We start from the raw sequence: 23,499 nt of genomic DNA, 5'->3' as shown, positions 1-23,499 counted from the left end.
TTGATGTAGTTTTAGCTTTTTGTATATAAATATATATATATATATATATATATATATATATATATATATATATATATATATATATATATATATATATATATATATATACTACTAAGTGCACATTAAAGTGTCCTGATCTTTAGCAGGCATATTTGTTATTGTTATCATGGCTTCTTCGTTTAAAATCGGAGAGAGATTTCAGGAGAAGGCGAGAGGTTTGCTGGAGAGAGAATCTGCCTTATCAGAAGAGCTGAAGGAAGAACTGAAAGCCCTGACAGATCAGTCCATCATATCATTCAAGACTGTGAGAAAACTACACAAGCTTCTTCAAGAAAATGGTAAGAAACATTCACGTTTTATAGAGCAATCAACGTTTTGCTGTATTTGCATGTTACAAGCTAAGTGTGATGTTTTTGTAGGACATCCACTGTATCTTCATGAACTGTTTGAGGACAGCACACTTCATATTCCGGAAGTCATCACACCTCCAAGGGTAAGTGAGAATACTTCATTACTATCTCCATTTATGTTAATATTAGAAATTAGATATTTTTTCACTGTTTTAAGCTTGATAATCATAGTTAGTTATTTCCTCCCAACAGAACCCCCAGCTGGTGGCCCGCCTAGAAAAAATTAAAGCGAAACTTGCTAATGAAGAATATAAGAGAATAACACGGAATGTAAATCCACAGGTGAATGCTCTTTTACAGTCTTTATTAAATACATGCTCTAAACGTGCTTTTGAAATTCATGTCAGTAAATGTAGATTTTGCCCAACAGGAAATGAATCATCATGGAGCTTTAGCAGATTTTGGACGACAAGGTCAGGATGTTCTATTTTTCTCTTCTCATTTTTAATGTCTCTCTGTCTTGTTGATCTTGCGTGTCATTTGTGTCGTGCAGTGCGTTCCGTGAAGGCAGTTGTTGTTACTGTATTCAACTTCCTGGTAACTGTCGTTGCGGCGTTTGCCTGTTCATATCTGGGCAGCCAGTATATCTTCACCGAGACGACAGCGGTAAGTGCAAACAGCATTCACACCATCAGTGCACAGTGAATGAGGTTATGTTTTGGAATGAAACATATGTCTAATGTTTCTGTATGTATTTTCTTTCAGAGAGTAATAGCTGCAGTGATTGCAGCATCTGTTGTCGGTCTTGCTGAGCTTTATGTTCTGGTCCGGACTATGGAGGGAGAACTTGGAGAGCCCTAATACCAACTAAAATCATCCAATATTTCCCTATTTTTTGTGTCATCATCAACGTTTTTCACTGTAGAGTTTCAGTTTGCGTAGTTTCTCTCCAAATCGAAACAGTTAGGTTGAGTGATTAGTCTTGATCTAATATAGACTATAAAGGCTTTTACAAAGAAATCCTTTATATTGAAATGTGCAAGAATTAATCAGAAAGTTTGGAATTAATCAACAGTTTAATTAGTCAATTAAGTGGTTTCGGAAACCACTTTTTTGAACTCAAGACACTAGACGGTACATTATGATCATTGTTATTCACATCTATGTTCATTTTTATTTGAATGCCCTCTACAGGAGTGCTAGTCCTTATTTTTTAAGTTAACTAAGAAACAGTTGTGCTTTGATGTTTATTGTAATTGTTACTGACTCATAAAATGCAGTGTGGGAAAATGTCTTTTTTTTTTTTTTTTTTACAAGAAAATAATAAAAACATTCATAAAGCTAAGATGTGTCAAAAGCATTCAAAAAACAAAACAACCAACAACATTTAAGTCACACTCCCTGGTGGTGATGATCACTGTTGAGAGACCAGCTTTGTTTAAACAGGTTTTACAGCATTTCTGGTTACAATGCAGATCCAGTGCTTACTGTATGTTGTGTATTGTACGTCTTGCACATGCACCTGTGTATCTGAGCTTTGGCAAAGCTACAGAAACAGTATAAAAGACAACCAGAAATGTGCAGCTCAAGGTGGCGTATGAAACTTTGCTCTTATGCCACTCAAAATTAGAAAAAAGACAAAACAGTAATAAAAAATGTGCCAGTCTATTTGAGAACAAAGGATATATTGTATCTCATTATCTGTACATTGCTATTTCTTTCTATCTTTCATCAGTAAATATGAAATCTGCTAACAAATTTCTCAAATGTCTCTGTTTTTGCAGTCTATAAATTGGCTCCATAATCCATTAATCTTAAAATAATAGTTCACCCAAAAATGAAAATTGTCTGTCCCTCAGGCCTTCTAAGATGTAGATGAGTTTGTATCTTCATCAGACCAGAATTGGATAAATTTAGCATTACGTCACTAACTCGCCAATGGATTCTCTGCAGTGAATGGGTGCCGTCAGAATGAGCGTCCAAACAGCTGATAAAAACATCACTATAATCCACAAGTAATTTGCACGACTTCAGTTAACATCAAAAAGATGTGTTTTTAATAAACAAATCCATCATTAAGGCATTTCAACTTTAAACTGTCATCCCTTTTGGCCAAAATAAGAGTCCATAATCCATAATAAAACTTCCTCCAATGAAAAGGCCCATCCCCTGTTGTACTCTCACATCCAAATCCACCAACATATTTGTTTAGAATGGTTTTCAATTGGAAATGGTGCTTGATCTGTGCAGCTTTCTTTCCTGCTTCAGACAAGAAAACTTTTTTCACTAGACAAAGCAATATTATGACAGAGGACTCATGTTTTAGCAAGAAGCAACATTTTGAAGTTTTCAAACGTTTTCATGGTGGATTTGTTTCTTACAAACACGCAGACAAGAAGTTAATTGATGGACAGGAGTCGTGTGTAATCTGTGGATTGTGATGTATTTATCAGCTGTATGGACTCTCATTCTGACGGCACCCATTCACTGCAGAGGATCCACTGGGGAACAAGTGATGTAATGCTAGATTTCTCCAAATCTGTTCCAATGAAGAGCAAACATCTTGAATGGCCTGAGTATGAGTACACCGTCAGCAAATGTTATTTTTTGGATGAACTATTCCTTTAAATTCAAGCTGTTTAGTACTAAATCAGAGGCCACCATTTCTAAAAAGAGCGTGCCATACTCAAAAGCCATGTCAATGACCTTTTCTTGACTAAAATGCAACCGTAGAAGCGTCATGCTTGAAATGGTGTGGGTTCCCGTTGACATAGTGCAGCCCCATACCAAAGTGACTATATCAGTGTTCAGTTTTGTCCAGCAGGGGGCAGTGCAGAGGGTTCAGCTGGGGCTGAAGAGGCCGAGATCTCACTCAAACTTGCGCAAGTGGTTATATAGCGACTGGACGTAAGTAAAGACACACATGGGGTCTGGCTTTCTGCCCATCACCATCATGTCCTCCACTTCAATGAGCCTATCGCAGCCAGCTTTCTCCCTGGAAATACAGAGAAACAGATTTAACAGGGTTGGACGTGTATGGCTGTTCCTATTCATTCTCCATGTCCTATTTAAGTTAATATGATAAGTGTAATACATATGTTCAGATGACGTTGTTAGTGCAGTTATAGGCGTGTGTGAATATCTCAGATGTGAGAACTGGGAGACGGGAGTTGTAGGAGCATGATGTCACGCTGCAGGGCTGTCAGGTCGGAGTAGCCGTTCGAGGGGAAGAGGAGGTTACTTTGAGCTGAACAGGGATTTGTTGGCATGTTAGTGGTTTAAGATGCGCTTTACGGACACCCTAGACTCAGACGCATCGGAAACTAAGTAACATATTCTGTGCCGTACTGTGAGGTGATGTGGAGCACAACTGCAGATGATTTATGTGAACTTGTATTTTGGTATCATTCTGTTCAGCTTGTTAGGTCGGGTCACGTTAAGTTCACATCTCATCTGTCCGGTCTATTTCTATTTAAAGACTTTTAATACTTTATTAGAGCTTTTAAATGAAAATCAATATGCTGTCTTTATTTAGTCACCCGTATGTCATTACATAATTTTATTTATTTTTCCAAAGAACGTAAAGGGGGATTTTTACAAGAATGTTTACAAAACTCTTTTCATAATGACCTGTTTTTGATACTTTTATCAAATTTCTTTGTGTATTTTTGAGCTTGACAGACATTATGGGTTTGAAATTTTTATATTTAATTTATTCCTGCTATGGCAAATATTTTTTACTATTACAAATTATGAAAAGAATTATGCTGCTTAATATTTTTGTAATATATATATGATATATATATATATATATATATATATATATATATATATATATATATATATATATATATATATATAATACATAAATACATAATATAAAATAAATCATATTTCTTGTTAATTGTTTTTTTTTCCTGCCCTTTTTAGTGTCTGATGGGATGATGGTAAGACAAACTACTCAACTTGAGAGCTTAAGGCACCATGAAGTGTGTTGACATCTCAATGCTATTGTGAAAAAGCTGAAAAGAGTTGCCTTCATTCCAGTGACTTACTCTGCAGTGCTGAATGCCAGCTCAAAGTTATGTTTGCGGTCGGCAGGGGACAGGACGTTGTAGTCAAACTCTGTGGGGAAGAAAGAGTGGACCAGGGCGCAGAATGCCATGCCATCACTCCAGCTGGATGAGAAGTTTTGAATGTCGATGTTCTGCAGATTAACAGGAGAGAGTGAAGCTATTATATTTCACAGCACACTGGGGTTTTGCTCCCATACCCTTTAACACAAAGTCAAAATTGGCTGTATTATTTTCCTGGTCCTGGTCTCACTCAGCTTGACTCATCAGTGCATGTTATTCCAAAATAAATATGTAATTTATCAAAGTAACTGTATAAAAATAAAGATAAAAAAAATATATGAATAAAATGTATCTATGCCTCACACACCTAAATTATATACGTAGGTAGGCGTAGGATATATATAGGGTTATTATATTGGATTAAAACTAACATTAAAACCATAAATTTTTTCACAAATAAACATTAACTGAAATTAAAATAAGATAAGAAAAACTTAAACTATTTTTGTAATGTGTAGTGCTATTTAAAGCACACACCAAAGGAGTATTATCCAAAAAGAATCTTTTAATTATTAAAGGGATACTCCACCCCAAAATGAAAATTGTTTCATCAATAACTTTCCCCCATGTCGTTCCAAACCTGTAAAAGCTCCATTCATCTTCGGAACACAATTTAAGATATTTTGGATGAAAACCAGGAGGCCTGTTACTGTCCCATAGACTGCCAAGTAAATAACAGTGTCAAGGTCTATAAAAGGTATGAAAGGCGTTGTCAGAATACTCCATCTGCCATCAGACGTGCAATCTGGGTTATATGAAGTGACGGGAATATTTTTTGTAAGCGAAGAAAACTTTATTCAACAATTCCTTTGTCCACAGTCTCCTCTGTGTCTCTCCATATCACAGTATGCTGCTTATGCTCTTCTGTATCATCCGCGCCACAAGGATGCACTGTTTTCTTTCAAATCAAAGCTAAATACACGTTGAAACATTGCATCCTTGTGGCGCGGATGATACAGAAGAGTTGAATAAAGTTGTTATTTTTGTTTTCTTCGCTTACAAAAAGTGTTCCCATTGCTTCATATAACCCAGATTGCATGTCTGATGGCAGATGGAGTATTCTGATGACACTGTTATTTATTTGGCAGTCTATGGGACAGTCACAGGCCTCCCGGTTTTCATCCAAAATATCTTAAATTGTGTTCTGAAGACGAACTGAGCTTTTACGGGTTTGGAACGACATGGGGGTAAGTGATTAATGACAAAATTTCATTTTGGGGTGGAGTATTCCTTTAATCCACAAGGAATAAACACAGGAGAATTACAGGAGCAAACATAGCACACACAATGGTAAAGCAAAGTAACCAGCAATGACTGAACAGAACAGGGATTATAAATAAGGAGACTAATGAATGAGTGACAGCTGCAAATCATAATTAACGTAGAAACAAATCAGGACTGATCAGAAACTAGGGCAACAGGAATAAACAAGTCAGGAAAACAGGAACAGAGAGAAACACAACCAAAAGTCCATAACTGTGACAGTAGCTCCCCTTCCCGGAAGGCATGAGGTGGGAGGGAGGGGGATCTGGAGGAGGATGTGGAGGACATGCAGGACAGGAAACCAGGGGAGGAGGTGGTTCGAGAGACCAGGATGGAGCTGATGGTGGGAGGAGCCATTGAAGGGCCAGGAACAGGAGGAGCCAGGTGTTAGTCCAGAGACCAGCCAGGCTGAGGCCCCAGGGTGGAGTCGAGGGAGGGAGGAGCCATGGTGAAAACTTGGCAGACGACACCCTGTGGACAAGCGAAAGAGATGGAGCCACTGGAGGTGGAGTCAAGCAGACGGAGAGCCAGGGTGACACCCGAGGTCCGAAGGGCCAAGGCAGAGCTGACGGCTCATGCGAGCGAGGTGGAGATGGGGACCTGGAAGACTGCGGTGGAGCCAGAGCGACTAAGGGACAACGGTGGAGTGGGAGGGATGGAGGGACGAGGCAAAGCCGGAGGAGTGAAATCCCGTAGCGGAGGAAGGTTGACGACTGACCAAGGTGTAGCAGGAGGGACAAGGGAGCCCAGTGGGATGACAGACCACAGTGGAGACGAGGGAGCAAGGAGCCAAGGCAGAGCTGATGTGTTGGAGGACCGAGGTGGAGTCCAGGACTCGAAGGCTGGAGGCGGAGACAGGGTATCCTCATGCCTATGCAGAGCTTGAGACTGGAAGGCCAGAGGCGAAACACAGTGCCCAGATGGTGCTGACTGAGGGTGAACTAAGGGACTGACAGGAACCAGTGGAGGCATGGCTGTGGAACTGGTTGGTTCTAGGAGAGGGAGGAAAATTAGGAGAACATGAGCTGAGCGGAACCAACGGCAGCTCACCCTCAGTGGCAGGAGTGTGGGCAGGGCTTCCCTTCAAGTCCTCGATCTCCACTAGTACTCCCTCAGGCACGTGCGGTGTTGGCGGCTCACATACCTGGTCAGACTCATCGACAACTGTCTCTGGGGCGATGGCAGGCACAATTGCTTCTCCTCACGCTGGCTCTTCAGTCGCGATAGGCTCGAGCTCTCCCTCTGTGGCGGGCTCAGGCAGATGTTTCATGCAGCTGAGTGGTGATGGCTGGCTGGGCTCTGGGTCTGGAGTGGGGTTGGAGATGTCCGCCTCAGCGGGACATATAGTCTCCAGCACCCACTCCACAAATGTGGCAAAACTCACTCAAGGACTTTCCCCGGGCAGCTTAGCCTTTATCGAGGTGTTCACTCTGATAAAATAAAAGGAGTACAGGCAGCTGTCTGGGTAATGTGTTAGGTAAGCAAGATCTAAAAAGTCCATCGTGTGGTCCTCGAGGGAGCGATCCTCTTGCCTCAGACAGAGGAGCTTGACAGCAGAAAACATTAAAAAACAAAAAAGGACAAAACAAAAGGAAACCCGCAGCCAATACTCACTTTGTGGCCAGTTATTCTGTAATGTGTCGTGCTATTTAAAGCACACAATGAAGGAGTATTATCCAGAAATAGTCTTTTAATTATAAATCCACAAGGAATACACACAGGAGAATCGCAGGCCCAAATGTAGCACACACAATGGTAAAGCAAAATAACCAGCAAAGACTGAACAGAACAGAGTGTATAAATAAGGAGACTGATGAATGAGTGACAGCTGCAAATCACAAATAACCATAGAAAATCAGGACTGATCAGAAACTAGGGCAATGAAACTAAACAAGGCAGGAGAACAGGAACAGAGAAACATCCAAAAGTCCATAACTGTGACAATTTTTAGATAGTTGCCAACATTTTTATTTTCATTTAGTTTAACTTTATGCTCTAAAATAACTTAAATAATATATGTAAAAAAATATACATATGAAAAACTAAGAACATTTCTAAAAACAACAATATATATATATATTCTAAAATAACTTAAATAATATATATATATATATATATATATATATATATATATATATATATATATATATTAAAAAAATATACATATGAAAAACTAAGAACATTTCTAAAAACAACTAAAAATTTAATTTAAGAATGTAATAAATCTATAAATCTTAAGGAAATAATAGTAACGAATTCTTTAAGCATTATGAAAAGCATAGAACAATAATAATTTTCTTTGAGAGTCTGCAGACGTGATTTTGGTTGTCAGAGCAGATGTTTTATTGTTGTCTGGCTCTTATCTTCATATGCTGGAATTTTCTGTACACCTCATCATTTAATGGTGTTCATTTTTCATCAGTATAGCTGGCAAATCTGACAGGCTAAGACAGTGTCCGTCACTGAGGGAAATGGAAACCGTCACGCGTCTTGTCAGCTGTCCTCTCTGGTTCTCATGTTTATGTACTACTCTCTCTTGACACTAAATTAGGCTTGACCATTACGTTACTATCTCTAACTACCACATGGGCTGGTTTGCAAAGCTGCACTAGAGTCAAGCAGAATATATATACGGAGGAACACTAATACCACACACATAATGACCATTCACTGTCTTCACTTTGTTAATAAAGTTGATACGTTAAAGCTAATGAAGAGAATAACACTTCATAATGTGCTAAATCTTAAAATAACAGTATGAGAAGCCCTGTGATGCATGATAATCCTCATCCTATCAGGTTGAAGTGAACATTGGCTATGCTGATATGTGTGCAAAGCTCCCTTTTTTCTCCTGATTTGAGATAAATCCCATGACGTTTATGGAATGTCTTACCTGGTACCCAATGGTCTTGGATCGACACCATTCCAGAAGAATCTGCTTGATACTGCTAGCACTGGATACTCCAAAGCTCTGAGAACGTTTCAGCTTTGGTTTGGAATCCACAGGCTTGGGTCGACTGAGTTGGGTAGATCAATACAAGAGGGATTTTTTTTTGTTATTGACTTTTCAGAGCATGAAAAAAAGGTTGCTTAGACATGCAGGATGATTCCATTACCTATTGTTCTCAGAGTCCAGCCTCTCAAAAATGGACCTGCGAGCCTGGGCTCCAATGTTTCGAGGTAAAGTCTGGGACCTCACAAGCTCCCGTCTGCGCTCAATACCTCTACCAAAGGATAAATCTCCTGACATATCCACATTCCTGATACAAAGAGATATTATTACAATTTACAATAACAGTTTTCTATTTTTAATTTATTTTAAAATGTAATGAATTTATTCCTGTGATGGCAAAGCTGAATTTTCAGTAGCATTACTCCAATCTTCAGTGTCACATGCTCATTTCATATTATTGTGCTGTGCAATATTTTTGTGGAAACTGTGATGTTTTTTTTTCAGGATTCATTAGAGTATAAAAGTTCAAAAGAACAGCGTTTATTTGAAATAGAAAACTTTTGTAACATTATACATATTTTTTCTCTCAGTTTTGATCAATGTGATGCATCCTTGCTGAAAGTATTTTTTTAAACAGTAGTGAATATAGACAATAACATGAACCAAGATAATAAATGCTTTACTTTAAAGAATTGCTAGTTTAAAGTTTATGATATCTAATGTACTACTGCTAACAAATTAAACCTTGTTGTTAAGTGTTACCAAGACTGTCTTGCTTAGTGGAAACATTTATTTGCACTTAAGCATATTCACACTCGACCCACCTGTCTGTGCCGTGTGGGAAAAGCCCAGAGTAAGTCACTGACTTGGCTGGAGCCGATGATGCTTTCTCTGTAAGATAAAACATGTAGCAACACAAACAATGAGACAGACTTTGTGATAAAGGCACATGCTGTATATATGAGTCACAGAGAATGGTTGAATTTGTCCTACCGCTAAGCCGTGGAGAGCCCATAGTCCTGGCAGGAGTCGGAGCCCATGTTTTTACAGACGATACTGTAACCACAAGACCAACACACACATTTAGGAGATGACAGCAGAAAGTAGTCTGCTGTAGCCTCACTTTGTGAAGTTGTGATAGTCATACCTGCATGAGCAGGAGACTCTAGTTGTGGCTGGTTATCACTGGTGACCGGCTGACTGCTTGTCAGTGAATCTGTTATGGCTGACGGCATGGCTTGCATTGGGCTACCAGGCGACTCAGGACTTTTCATAACTGTTGAGTCAGCCACTTTGGTGGTTGCTGTGATGGGCAGGTGTGACATCGCCATGGAAACGGGGGCTGAGTGCTCCTGTGACATACCATTTGGTGGTGAGCTTCTCCTCAAAGGCACAGTGGAGTTTTCTGAGTGAAGAGATGATGGATTTTGGTCAGTATGTTACAACTGAAGCAGTATAATGGCCCAGTCACACCAAGAACAAGAACTGTAAAGATAAATATTTTAGCGTCCACACCAACACACGATAATGTTTTTGTTTATCATAAGCGCGCGTTACATCTATGTTGCCTGCCACTTTAAATACTCCAGATCTTTAAAGTCAGGCTGATTGTGATTGGCCAGCTGGAGAAAAACCTGTTGGAAAAAAACATTCTGAAAGTGATTCCAATTAAATTGTTCCTCCTTGTTGTTATCAATATAGTTATGGTGTGGATTTCCATGTTCTCATTTTATTAGAATGGTGTGAGTTGGCCTTAAAAATAAAATTCAGCTAATATTATGCTATTAAAACTTTTCAGACAAAAAAAACATTATTTTCACTACCCGTACCCTTTTCAAATGGCATGATTCTTGAATTGACTTAAGGGAACATAGTTCCCTGGTTTTTGTGATGCACTGTGGGATTTTTAGGGAGAAAAGGATCCAGTGCACTGGTAGAGTTTTGCAAATGAGACATGCCTTAAAATAGCTGATGCGCTGACCAGTGCCCTGTCTAATGTAACTAGGGAGCCGATTGAGATGCACCCCATGCATGGTTTACAATAATTAATTATGGGTAATACCTGTTGAGGATATGTGTCCATTCTCCAAGCCTTGGGAAATTGGTGCTGGGTCCACTTCAATGGGCTCATCTCGCTCGATACTCTGTTAGAGAGAGAAGTAGCATCTTTAAAAATATGAATCATTTAATAACACTGTAAATGTAACCTTTAGCAGATTTTAGAATTAATATCATTATAACCCTACGATGCCTAAAGTCATCTGTAGCATTTAAACATGACTGATAGATAAAACAGTGTGGAATTTTAATACCAGCCATTAAATGAAAATAAATTGCTTTAAAACAAGCCCCTAAAAAACAAGTATCTTTCTCAAGAGGCCCAGTCCCAAATGGATAAGCACTGAAACAGGGTAAGGAACACGAGACACATGATGTGATTATCCAATAAACCCTAATCAGAGACATGAAAAGAGCCAAAGTGGCTCTAAATCAGTTCTTCAGTAAGGCACATTCTGCTAAAGTAAGTGAGTGATGTAATCTAATCAAAGACATTTGATGGGATTAGTGGGTTCACTAGGAAATCACTATGGAGTCCAGTAATGTTTAAAGAAGCCTAGTTTCTTTAAAAATAAATCAAAGCTCTGGATCAGGGCTGATGTGGGTCATCAGTAAAGATATTGCTGCTTTGCTGGTCTATTTTAATCTTTAATAGCCACTTGTGTCCTCTATGCACTCTTCTGTCTGACCTTAATGCAAGATCACATGCTGATATTAGTGCCTTGAAGTTACACACTGTCACTGCCTTGCTTCATTTACTTCAGACCTCAACCATCAAATAGTTATACAGATACAGATGTTTGGCCTTGGCTCCAATGAGCTAACCATTATAAAAGCAGATTGTCTCCTAAGGGGGTGACGGACAAGTTGTTTAAGGCCTGGAAGCAAACCAAAGGAATGACTGTGCATGTTTAGTTATCTCTTGTGCTGTCATTAATTACCTGGCAGCTTATCAATGGGCTTTAAATAGCTGCTTTGTGTGCAGCCTGACATGCAAACCCATGCGAATATGCTAACAAATGTGTCTTCATGCACAGGCTATTAGGAGGTGCTCATTTATGAGTGCAAATACAAAAACACAAGGATTAAAATCCAGGCACGCAATCAGGGCATTTTAAAAGAGAAGTAAGTTCCTAGTGAGACTCAAGGAGTAATTGAACTGGAGGATAGGTGACATCACACCTAAAGAATGCTGGAGGGGTGTGCAGTCGGAGGGGAGCAGCTGCCTGTCCCATTGAGAGAAGGAGATGGGGGAGACAAAATTCACCCCAGCTATGAAACTTATCCAAATCTGATTTGCTCGCTGAACATGCAGGTTTTCGGCTCAGAGCAAATGTTTGGTGCTGGACTGGGTCATGTGTCAGTCTCTCTAGGGGATATCAGCAGACTGTGATAGGGAACATGTATTATAGTGTTTTTGCACAGCCTGAATCTGGAAAATCATTGCCTTCAGCCATTAAGGTTTGAATCTGAAATTCCTTCCAAATGCATTGGTTCAGGCACTATTTTGGCACAGAGGTCACCTGCTGCTCGGCCCCTGGGCTAAATTAAGAGGTGTAAGGGGGGAATCTAACCACACCCATCTCATGTTCAGCATGCACTTTTTTCCCTCCAGGAACAACATATTCCCTCATCCCAGAGAATATGTCATCACATTAATATAGAGCAGTAATAAAACAAGTGCAGGAAATAGGGAGGTGAGACAGAACATGTGGAAAAGCAATTTAGTCTAAGTCTGCAACTATTTTTATAATCAATGAACTTCTTTAATTTATCAATTATTCGAGCATAGTATTGCATTGCTATAATAATATTACTTTTTATTTTGCTTTTATTTTTCCAACCTATTAAAGTTCTATCAACATAATGTTCAGCCCAACTTCAGTCTTAAAAGAATGATTCGTTCACAAATCTGACAATGCCATCGGGTTTCGGAGCAGATCAGTGAGTTGTTAACTGCTGCAGCTGGATTAGTTGAATTTACAAATGAATTAATTAATGTTATTTGTGAACCTGTTCAACTGATTCACTAAAAAAGACTGGCCTCAAAGAATGACATATTCACAAATTGGACATCGATATCTGGTCTCAAACAGATCATTGAATCACTGACTTGATGGCTGATGCAATCAGATCAGCGGAATTCACAACTGAATCATTTCTTGATATCTGCGAACTGTTTCAACTCATTCTTTAAAAATAATTGACTCAAAAGAAAGATTTGTTCATGAACCGCACAACACAGACAAGCATTGAGTATAATGTTGAAAAGAGATGTTAAATGCTGCAATCGGATCAGTCAAATTTACAAATGAATTAATATTATTTTCTAACTGGTTCAACTGAATTATTGAAAAGAATCGGTGATTCATTCAGAAATTGGATATAGCCATTGGGTCTCAGAGCAAGTCTCAAGCAGATTATTGAGTTGTTGATTGCTGCAACTGGATCAGTCAAATTTAGAAACTAATTAATGTTATTTGTGAAACAGTTCAAATCACTATTTGGTCTTGAACAGATCATTGAATCATTGAGTTGTTAACTGCTACAATAAGTCAAATTCACAAGTGAATCATTCAATGCTAATGCTGTGAACTGGTTTAACTGATTCCTTTAAAAGACCATTTTCAATATCAATTATCTTCAACATGACAATTTAGCTCTTCAGCCCGACTTCAGCCTGAGTCCTCTAGCCACACACAAGAGGAAAAAAAATTGGACAGTCCATCCTTTTGTCCTCAGGGAGGGTCGCTCATCTCCTGTACGTGCTGTTCCTTCATAACTGAGGGCATTCATAGACAATAAGGGTGCTTTTGACAACAGTGTAGTCTCTCAGACTATTCAAAACAGACCACTAGAGCACTGAATGCAGCCCCTTCAGAGACACGGTAATCACTCCTGCAGGTGAGAAGACAAGAAAAGGCCTTGAGGAGTCTTCAGTCCATTTGGTTTTTTCCTACAATAGGCCTACAAAAACCGAATGCCTCTAAATGCAGTTACTTATGTACAGTCTGCTCAGACAATGGACTCCCCACACAAAAAGCCTTTCAAGTGAGTCTAAATGTCCCTCTACGGCGAAACAAGAATTTCCCCAGCGTTCTGGCAGCCTGACTGTGCAATGCTGGGGTGCATAAAGGAAATTTTTGCAATGGATAATAACAAGGTTTATTGTATATAATCTCGGAGTGATTTGATGGTGAGTTAAATATGAGTGTGGCGGCTTGAGCATTGTTACTGCAAGAGAAAACAGAGAGCTGCTCTGTGTATGATCAGAGAAATTAATGCTAGATTTGATTAAGCGCTGTGTGTGTGCATGTCTGATTTTAAATGTATCTAAGGGGATATTCTTGTCTCACTGTGACATTTGCGCTTTTTGGAAAGTTGTGGTGGCGGGGGATTGGAATGGAACATAAACAACAGAGGGCATGTTTGTGGGAAAACTCTGGAGGGTTCAGAGGACTAATTCCAGTCCCTGTCACACAAATCCTACAGATAGCCAGCTCTTACAAGGCCCTATCTGGTATTAACAAGCCATACCGATAGTGCTATTTATATTTTCCAATGTACAAATAGCTGGGCTCACTTTTGGAGCTGGAGTGTCATGATTACGAAAAGCAAACTGGATGCTGTTTAAGGCATAAATCTACAGTGTAAAAAGCAAATTAATCATTTATGATCTAAGAGAAATGTTTGTCCCCCTATTTGGCTGAAAGTAATTTAAGGGTTATTTGTCCTGCTGTTAGAAAGTCAGAGAGAGGTAGAGTCTATAAAGCTGAGACAGACAGGGATGGGATGCCTGGTTTGTGAGGGTCTTTGCCCTGTAATTTCCTTTAAAAACTCAAGTGTTTGTGAATAAAGAGGCCCAAACACCTGTTTTTCAAAGCCCCACAAAGCACGCAATTTCTCTCTTCTAACAGAAGTAAGAATGGAAAGAAAACTTGTGCAGAGGCATTTGAACACATTTAGCTGTGTGTGTGTGTGTGTGAACTACGAAAATTCCTCCTGATTTCTCAGGGAGTTGGGTGTGCTTCATTTTCACTCCCACATACTCCCACAATCACAAATGTACACTGTAAAAAGCCTTGTCGTCCTCTAGACCACATAAATTCAAGCCCTGAATCTAAACATCTAATTTAATTTCCTTGGTGTTCAGTCATATTAAATACCATTTAAAGTCCAGTCTGACCTTAGGAGTCAGCATATTCAAGCTTTGAGGATTACTCTAAATTCTTTGCTCATTTTGAATCAGACAAGACCAATTAAGTGATTTGTTACCTTAAGATTAGTTCCAACTGGATTACTGAATCAGTAAGTTTAACTGGTGCAGCTGAATCATTTGAATTCCCAAATGAATCATTCGGTGGTGTTCGTGAAACAGATTACTGAAAAGAATTGCCTGAAAGAGGTTCGAGTGATTTCACAAATGAATTAATTCATTATATTTATGAACTAGTTCAGACAGATTTGTCTCAAAAGAATGATTTGTTCACAAATCAGAATTCTGAAATGTTTTTTACATATTTTTAGTTAGGTAAAGTTTCCCAGAATTAAAATAATTTAATATAGATTTGAGATATTTTGAAATCTATGTAACTTTGATACTGTCCACCTGGTATTTTAAATGCTAACAAATAAGTACATTTTAGGTTGTCTAAAGTGAAGTGTTTTGAAGTGCACTCAAAATTAAACTGTACATTTCTCATCTGTAAACAATCATGTGTGTTCTGACGCATTGATGCAGGAGCTCCTAGACTCTTAAGAAACCTCTTCAGATTAAAACTACATGACCATGCAGCGAGTCCACTTCGACACAATTCCCTAAAGCACGATTGATGGTTTGTAGCCCAGAGGGACTCGCTACATCTACAGCCCCACCTGCAGATGGAGACCACAAATCTAGGCAGTGGTCAGACACACAGACCGTTTCAGGAGTTTGAACCCAATATCTAAGAGCTTAAGTTGGTTTAGACTTTCTTAGACACAAAGGGCCTTGTACTTTAATCCAGTGACACACAAATGGGTGGATAGGCAAGGTCTTGACTAAAACTTCTTCACCTAATTTCTCCCATTCTTTGCCCATACACATTCCTACAAGGCGGGACAATGGTTTCTGAAGGGCAGTGAGGTCATCCCGTAAACACAGAATTATTAACCTGTAACCACGGAGATGAAAATACATGTCATTGTCTGGAAGCAATTAGGAGAGCCAGGGGCAGCATGGGAGCGGCTGGATGCCTTTCTCTAGCCCCCCCATCCACAATCTATTCTCTCTTTTCCACCCTCCCTCTCACATTCCCTCACTATTTCTTGCCCTCTCTTTCTCTCTCTTGCACTCTACTGTATTAATAGCTGTGCAAAGGTTTTTTTTGTTCTACTCCTTCTCTGCCAGGAATCTGTGCTGGACATGGAGATCCAGGCAGGGCAACGGGAGGAGATTAAACGAAAGATCTGTTCCATTGTGAGTGCATTGGCTTCGGGCCAGCACCAGGCTAGAAATGTCAAACATGTCTCACATAAACACATGCAAACAAACACATGCTAGTATGTTCAAGTAAGCTCCTTTAACCCTCCTGCCAAGGCATAAAAATTATACAGGCGCATATTCATACAAATTAGCCTCATAAATAAAGGCTTGGAGTCCAGCAGCCTCGCAAATGTGGACGCTTAAATGAATCTTTGCAAACAAATGCTCAGCCTTTAAGCCTTTGGAAGCCTACTTGGCTACCTGGCAGGCTGTCCAAATCTAGAAAAATCCCAGCATCAAAAACGATTTTAAAGCCCGGCATGTCAGATCAAAAGGCATTCCTCTGGGCTTCATGTAACCAAAGTGGACCGTTTTAAAAACAGCTCAACTTTGGCAATATTAGATGGCTGAATACTTGATGTACTGGCACTCTGGAGTGAGGTAAGTCAAAGCAAGGAGGGTGTTTCTCACACTGCCAGAGCCAAACATGGGATTTGAAGTGCTGTTATGATCATTTGGTGAAGCTTGGAAACATGGGGTATATGTAGAGAAAAAAGGTCCTCGCTACAGATGTGTGGTGTGTATAAAAATGTCACAGAAGGCATAAATGTTTATGTCATAGCATAGTGAACGGTGTATGCTAAAACTATAAATATTAATGGTTCTTTGCCAGTTTAAAATGTCTTGATTGAAAAATACTTGCGATATGACATTCCACAGAAAAGACAGACATGAGGATGCATTTTCTTGAGCTCCTAAACAAAAACAATATACATATTCATTTGTTACATACTACTTCCAAAGTCAAATTTATATCATAACATTTACAGTATTTAGCTTAATAGTACATCCTGAAATATGCTGTCTTCCCCATGGAAAAAGTGCATTACGTCTGTTCTTAGGGCAAGTTTGGTTTAAGAAAATGCTGCAAATTCTGCTAGTTGCTACAACAGTGGAGGATGTTAAAGAAATCGTTCACTTCCAGAATGAAAATTCTGCCATCATTTACTCATCCTCCACTTATTCCAAACCTGTATGAGTTTCTTTCTTCTGTTAAACACAAAAGAAGATATTCTGAATAATGTTAGTATCCAAACAGTTGATGGGCAGCAATGACTTCCATAGAAAAACTGACTAAAATAAATCAATATAACTTGATGAAATATTGACTAAATTTAAAGGATATGTTTGTCAAAAGACAAAATCTTTGGCTAAAACAAAACTGTGAAACATCTAGAGAACTACAACACAAAATAGTTAGTTGAGAGATTTCAAAAACCCACTGTCAACCAGTTAAGCAACCAAAGCAAGATGCTAGAAGACAGCCGCTATCATCTACTCTGATTTTAAAACAAAAAAAAGTTAAAAAATTAACTCTGAAACACTGTTGAGAGCTACAACACAAAATATACTGCCAGATCATAGCCTGATTTGGGCCACATGATCACTGGATTGATCTGGGCCACACTCCTCCCTCCTACAATCGGCACTCATATTGTTTCCCGTGATCCACGCTGTGCCATCATTGCCACACATGGCCCAACTCTGGCTGAAAGGGTACATGCCATTGCCAACAGGAGGCCAGCAGTTCCAGCTTGAGGCCACATTTGGGCCAAGTCCGTTTGCTATGTGGGATAGCACACAGAGATTTGTGAAACCCACTGTCAACTATGTTAGCAAGTCGAACCTAGAAGACATTTACTCTGATGCCATTGCTAACCTGAGGCGCAATGTAGAGCAGCTGAAAACAATAAATCAATAAAAAACCTCTTAGACAAGGATTTGGAGTTTATGATTTATACTAAATCTATATACTTGTCTATATACTTTCTCTGAGATTTTGAGCATGCTCTAACAGAGTTTCCACAGATAACACCCATGCAAATCTTATCTTCCTCCCACCCACCCACCCCAATCTCTACTCTCTCCCTCACATGCTCTGGAGAAGTACAGTTGAAAACACACACACACACACACACACACGCACACGCACACGCACACGCACACACACACACACACACACACACACACACACACACACACACACACACACACACACACACACACACACACACACTCCACTGGGAGTCAAAGTGTCTGACTTTTACAATGCAGTAACTATGTTGAGGCACTGTAGAATCAAAGATAACCTATTGACCCCTAAACAATTTATTCACATGAGCAGTAATGGAGGGCAAGAGGCTGTTTCGTGCTCGGGGCCAAATGTAAACGTGTGGTGGGACCAGGTTCCACAGGTGTGGTTCCCAGCCAAGCACCTGTCCTTCAAACATGAGAGACTCTAGAGGAGTCTGGCAGTGCTATATCTACACCACATCCCATTGAATAAAGAAAGGAGGAGGGTGTCCAGCGTGTTCTTTATCTATCTATCTGTCGGTCCGTACGTTCACCCATCCATCTATCCATCTTCTAAACCTATCTTCTAAAATAAAGATATTTAATTATTTAATCTTATCTTTTTTATTTTATAATTTTTCAATTAATTTTATTCAAATTTCATGTTATGCATTTTGTTTGCTACATCAATTTAAACTCAAAAGACTATAAACTGTAGTGAGAGAGGCCAAGCATAGTATGACGGACAGATGGAGAGGAAGAGTTTCTGGAGACAGTGTTTCGTGTGAGAGAGAATGATAGCTGAGAGACAAGAACAAGAAATGCCTCAGATACAGTGGCGGCAGTCTGAGATTGAGCCCAGGATAAACTGTCATTTCCCAAGAACGGAAAGTACAACAGGCCTCTGAAAGAATCAGAGACAGACACGAACTTAGAAGGAAGAGCGTGAGATAAAGTGTGATACTTATGATATCTGCAGGTGCTCTCAGTACAGCCCCGTGGAGGCAGGCCAGCACACATCCCCACGTGAAGTCTGGCTGTCTTTTTTCTAGTCATTCTCTCTCTCTCTCACTCACTCTTTCCTGCAGGCTGAGCCTGAAAAGTAGTGCCACAACAGACCTGCCACAACAGTCTCTGAGTATTTTACAAGCCCAGAACATTGCTCTTTCATTATGCGGTTGGCAGGTGTGGATGTGGCAGGGAAGATAACAGCCTTCCTTGTCTCTACTGAATCACACTCAGCCAAAATCAACTGAACTTCCTGCTACTAAAATGATGATGATTTAGAAAAACCATTTACAAACCTGAAATCTAAAACAAGACCTTATAAAACAATTCCATTTTGATATGCAAATGATAGCATTTTTATAGTTCATAGCACCATGCTCTAAAGTAATGAGTGAAGACTGCATGACGTTTGAGTTTTACTGTCACAGTAGCAGCTGTTAAAGGCTTTAAGTTGACAGGTTCAACTCAACAGAGAGTCTTCTTAAACAAAATAACGCAGTAGTCCTGTAATCCTGAGTAGAGCCATTATCCATCATACCAAGAACTGCATCTTAGGATTCTAAATGCCCTCAACTTCAGAGTTTACTGTATAAATATATAAACTATGAAATGTACATAATCAAATAAAGCATGTATTGGAAACTCAGAAGCAAAGACCAGGAGACTCTTGGGTATCTTCAGCAGGACTCTTTATTGAGAACGCGCTGCGTGGCGCTGCAGTCATCAGAAGTCTAACTAAGGCAGTGATACATTGTATAGTTTATATACATTTAGGGGGCAGTGCTTAGAAATGGAGACAAAGCACCTGGGTGCCGACCTTAAACAAAGCATGCAAATGAAGTATTCAGGTATAGCAACCTGCCTCATTTCACAAGTCCTAATCCAATCAGCATAACTACTCAAATACTGGGGCAGAGGCACCAAGAGCCATTACAAACAAAAGGTGATAGTCTCAGTAATCTGGTTTGTTTGACTAACAATAAGAGAACAGGAACCTCATGCTACAAACTTTGCTTAAGAGAATCATTTGTCTGATGTCATCATATTTACCTTTAATGCTAAATACAATGTACTTAACCATAGTTTTTCATGTGATGCTGTGTCAGAACACAGGAACAGCATATTTTAAACAGATTCTTAAATTTGTAATCCCACACATGCTTTGAATGAATGACATCTGTTAAAGTGGCTAAAATCCTCTTGGTTTGATCAGTACTGATGTGAATAAAACATCTGGGCTGTTTGAGCATTTTAAAGTGATTGTTTTAATTAAAAAATTGTCATTTCACAAAAATCTGGAGCCTTTACACAGACAAGTGAAGGCTGCTCTGGGGGAAAGGCAGAATTATCCCTGCTCCAAATTCTGTGCAAAAGCACAATGCTGCATTAAAGCCGTAATAAAATATGCTGCTTTATTTCAGTGTAAATTAAATGCAGCATCAGAGCTACCTTAATTTAATTCCAAAACTTCTACATGTATTAAAATATCATATTGATAATTGTATTTTTTTAAAGCATCAATTTAATAACATTACTCCTGCAGTTTAAATTCCCCATTTAAATGTATTTATGCTTCATTAAACAGCCTCTTTTCAGGAATTTAAGCCACTTCAGGTGCAGCTTCTTCTTCTTCCTTTGCAGTTTTAATTTTTTATTTTTATCCAACTCTAAACTCTGATTGTAAAATGGCTATAAAATTTATATTAAATTGGCAAGTTGCTTAGTAGCCAAAGACTGCACCAAAGGTCTGAGACAAATTCTGCCTCATCAAACATTCAGTTAGTTTGTATATTTTTTCCAGCTTCAGCTTCTCTATGTCAAAATATTTAGTTTTCGAACATAAAGTTCCTCACATCAATCCATTTTTTCCCTAGTTCTACAGAATGACCTCATTCGAGCTCAAGCTTCCATTTAAACACACATTTTTGCAAATGTCTACTCACATTAGTTTTGGTGGTGACGGAGAAGGTGGCTCTGCTGGAGAAGCGTGTGGTGGTGGGGCTGGAAGCAGAGCTGGTCAGAGCTGCTATGCTGGGGGCCGCAGACAGTGGAGACTGATGCCCCGCAGTGCTGCTGTTGCTCTGTGGTGGGACCGATCCTTCAGTGAGAAGTGCGCTTCTGTCACACACCGACCCTGTAAGCATCTCTACCTGTCGGGTCAGGGCCTCTAACTGACCCCTGAGCTGCCGGTTCTCCTGCTGCAGCTGTGCCACAGCCCGGCCCAGAGGTCCACTCACATTAATTGCCTCTTCTAGTCTCCGCTCGATGCCCAGCTTGAAAGCGCTGACGTCCACATGGATCTCACACACAGCATCCCGCAATGTGGTCTCATAGCGGGCCAAAGCGGCACACACAGTCTCCCCTTCCGGAGAGCCCTCAGCCACTGATGCCAACGAGCCTGCATCCATCTCCGCTGTGAGTCCAGGTACCTTCCTTTACAGTCCTACACCTGTCTCTGATATTTCCCTCTTGAAATTGTTTAAAGTCCCAGATCCTATAGAAATCCAGAGGGATTGACAACAGTGACCTGTGGAGACAAAAATGAGTCAGAAACAAACTTTAACTTCAACTTAAAAAAGTACAGTAGAAAATGTTAAAATTGTGAGGGTTTGAGTGTTTACAGACCTTATGTGTCAGTATGATTTATCTGCTGTGAGTGTGTCTGTGAGTGTGTGAGTTCAGCCCGCCGTGCTGTTTTAAAGTACAGCTCTCACAGTCACGTTAACCTCCTACTACTTCTGCAGCCCGGGGGAGGGAGCAGAGAGAGGGAGGGAACAAGAGAAAAGAGGAGGAGAGATGGAGCTCCACTTTATCCCGGCTCCTCCTGCTTCTTTCCATTGTATTTGTATTAATCTCCACTTCCACAACACAGTGCTCTGTCTCTGCTCTCTCTGCTGTTCCTCACTCTCTTTTTTTCTCCTGACAGATAAAGGCCACTGCTCACATTTCTCCAGCTCAAGCATGTCCCACTGTCTCAGCAGTGCTATATCAGAGAGGAACAGACACGCCTTTTGTTTTTTTCTGTCTCACTTTCGCTGGGTTCAGAGAGTGGTGGTTGAGGTCAGAATAAAGACTGCACTCTTTTTTTAAAGTGCCGTCTTACACTGTAAAAGTGTGACAATATGCAGTTTAAAATGTAGTAACAAGTTTCTAGCAGCAAGCTATTTGCTTGAATAAAACATCACATCCAGTCCGTAAATATTATTTAAAGATTCATGTACAATTATGAGGTGTGAGATTTTGGGTTACCTAATGTGTTGCTGCAGAAATAGAAAGTTGCATCATGCAAACAGAAGAAGTCTTATATGCTCACCAAGGCTGAATTTATTTGATAAAAATGCATTAAAAACAGTAATATTGTGAAACATCATCACAATTTAAAATAACTGTTTTCTGTTTGAAAATGTTATTTATTTCTGTGAATTTTCAGCAGCCATGTGATTTTTTTTTCAGGATTCTTTGATGAATAGAAAAGTTCAAAAGAACAGCATTTATTCAAAAAATATTTTTTGAAACAAGATGAAATGTCTTTACTGTCATAAATTTAAGGCATCCTGGCTGAATAAAAAATAATAATAAAAAAATCACATTAAGTTGTGTGCCAAAACATTTTAGAATCCTGCCTTCTCATTTAAATACAATAGCTGAATTCATTTCAAATGAATAAACAAAAAGGGTCATTCCCTGGAGAATGCTCCTCTGTACTTCATAAGAGTTCAAAGTCTTGTCCTTTCCAAACTGACCTTGCGTCCTGTAATGATCAATCAGTGTATAGACAAAATGGGGGCTGATTGGATTTCAAGAGTTTGCTGTTTAGGGTGAACAGTGGGACATAATGGATCTGGCGGAAGTGGGCTTGTTGTGTTTGCGTCTGTGTTTGTGTTTTGTGGGTGAAGGGATGAGTGTAGAGCTGCAACAGAACCCGGGCAGAGCAAACAGGCCTAATCACATAATGAGGTGCAGGGTGTTGGGTGGGGGGGCTCTGGGTTGAACTAACGGCCTGTAGCACAACCAATGAGTTCTGGCCAACAGACTGAGATAACTTTGCATTCCAGCCCACTGTTTACTGTAAACACTGGAAGCCGCGGGAGAGCGGAGGTGATTTATAGCTGTACACACTGGGCATGTGCTCATCAACTTTACATAACAGAGCTGTGAGCGAACGCAGGAGGAAAATGCCACGCTGAGGAACAGGATATCTATTAATCTTTCGTCAAGACATCTTGATCTAGACAGATCTAAAAAGACGTTCTTCAAGAGTCAAACTTGCAACATATTTGACTCAAAGTTTGCTGGAAATTTCCTGCTAGCTTCTGAGCAGCTGTTTTTTTACTTCTCCCCCCCCCCCCAGCCCTCCGAATATGATTTCCATCTTGCAATGATGTCATACTTTCACATCAGGCATGGGTTGTA

General features: G+C 39.7%; 2 protein-coding genes and 1 long non-coding RNA gene across 3 annotated transcripts; 1 reads left to right on the top strand and 2 right to left on the bottom strand.

The window, feature by feature from the left end:
• Positions 1 to 81: 81 nt before the first annotated feature.
• LOC109053575 (transmembrane protein 199-like) lies at positions 82 to 1,662 on the top strand. Its single transcript, XM_019070942.2, has 6 exons — positions 82 to 338; positions 420 to 493; positions 603 to 692; positions 781 to 823; positions 904 to 1,016; positions 1,116 to 1,662. The coding sequence occupies exons 1-6, from the start codon at positions 167 to 169 to the stop codon at positions 1,209 to 1,211; spliced, it is 588 nt and encodes a 195-aa protein (XP_018926487.1). The 5' UTR covers positions 82 to 166; the 3' UTR covers positions 1,212 to 1,662.
• Positions 1,408 to 21,852, bottom strand: LOC109052132 (smoothelin-like protein 2). The gene is made up of 10 exons (XM_042771204.1): positions 21,712 to 21,852; positions 21,030 to 21,613; positions 10,765 to 10,846; positions 9,850 to 10,107; positions 9,696 to 9,758; positions 9,527 to 9,593; positions 8,866 to 9,009; positions 8,643 to 8,766; positions 4,406 to 4,557; positions 1,408 to 3,345 (listed from the first exon to the last, which is right to left on the bottom strand). The coding sequence occupies exons 2-10, from the start codon at positions 21,492 to 21,494 to the stop codon at positions 3,219 to 3,221; spliced, it is 1,482 nt and encodes a 493-aa protein (XP_042627138.1). The 5' UTR covers positions 21,495 to 21,613; positions 21,712 to 21,852; the 3' UTR covers positions 1,408 to 3,218.
• On the bottom strand, positions 5,699 to 7,778 carry LOC122147706. The gene is made up of 2 exons (XR_006161755.1): positions 6,894 to 7,778; positions 5,699 to 6,741 (listed from the first exon to the last, which is right to left on the bottom strand). It is a non-coding gene; the product is annotated as an uncharacterized LOC122147706 (long non-coding RNA).
• Positions 21,853 to 23,499: the final 1,647 nt, after the last annotated feature.

Source organism: Cyprinus carpio, chromosome A15, assembly GCF_018340385.1.
Source record: "Cyprinus carpio isolate SPL01 chromosome A15, ASM1834038v1, whole genome shotgun sequence".
Classification (NCBI taxonomy): Eukaryota; Metazoa; Chordata; class Actinopteri; order Cypriniformes; family Cyprinidae; genus Cyprinus; species Cyprinus carpio.
This window is presented reverse-complemented; position numbering and strand designations above follow the sequence as displayed.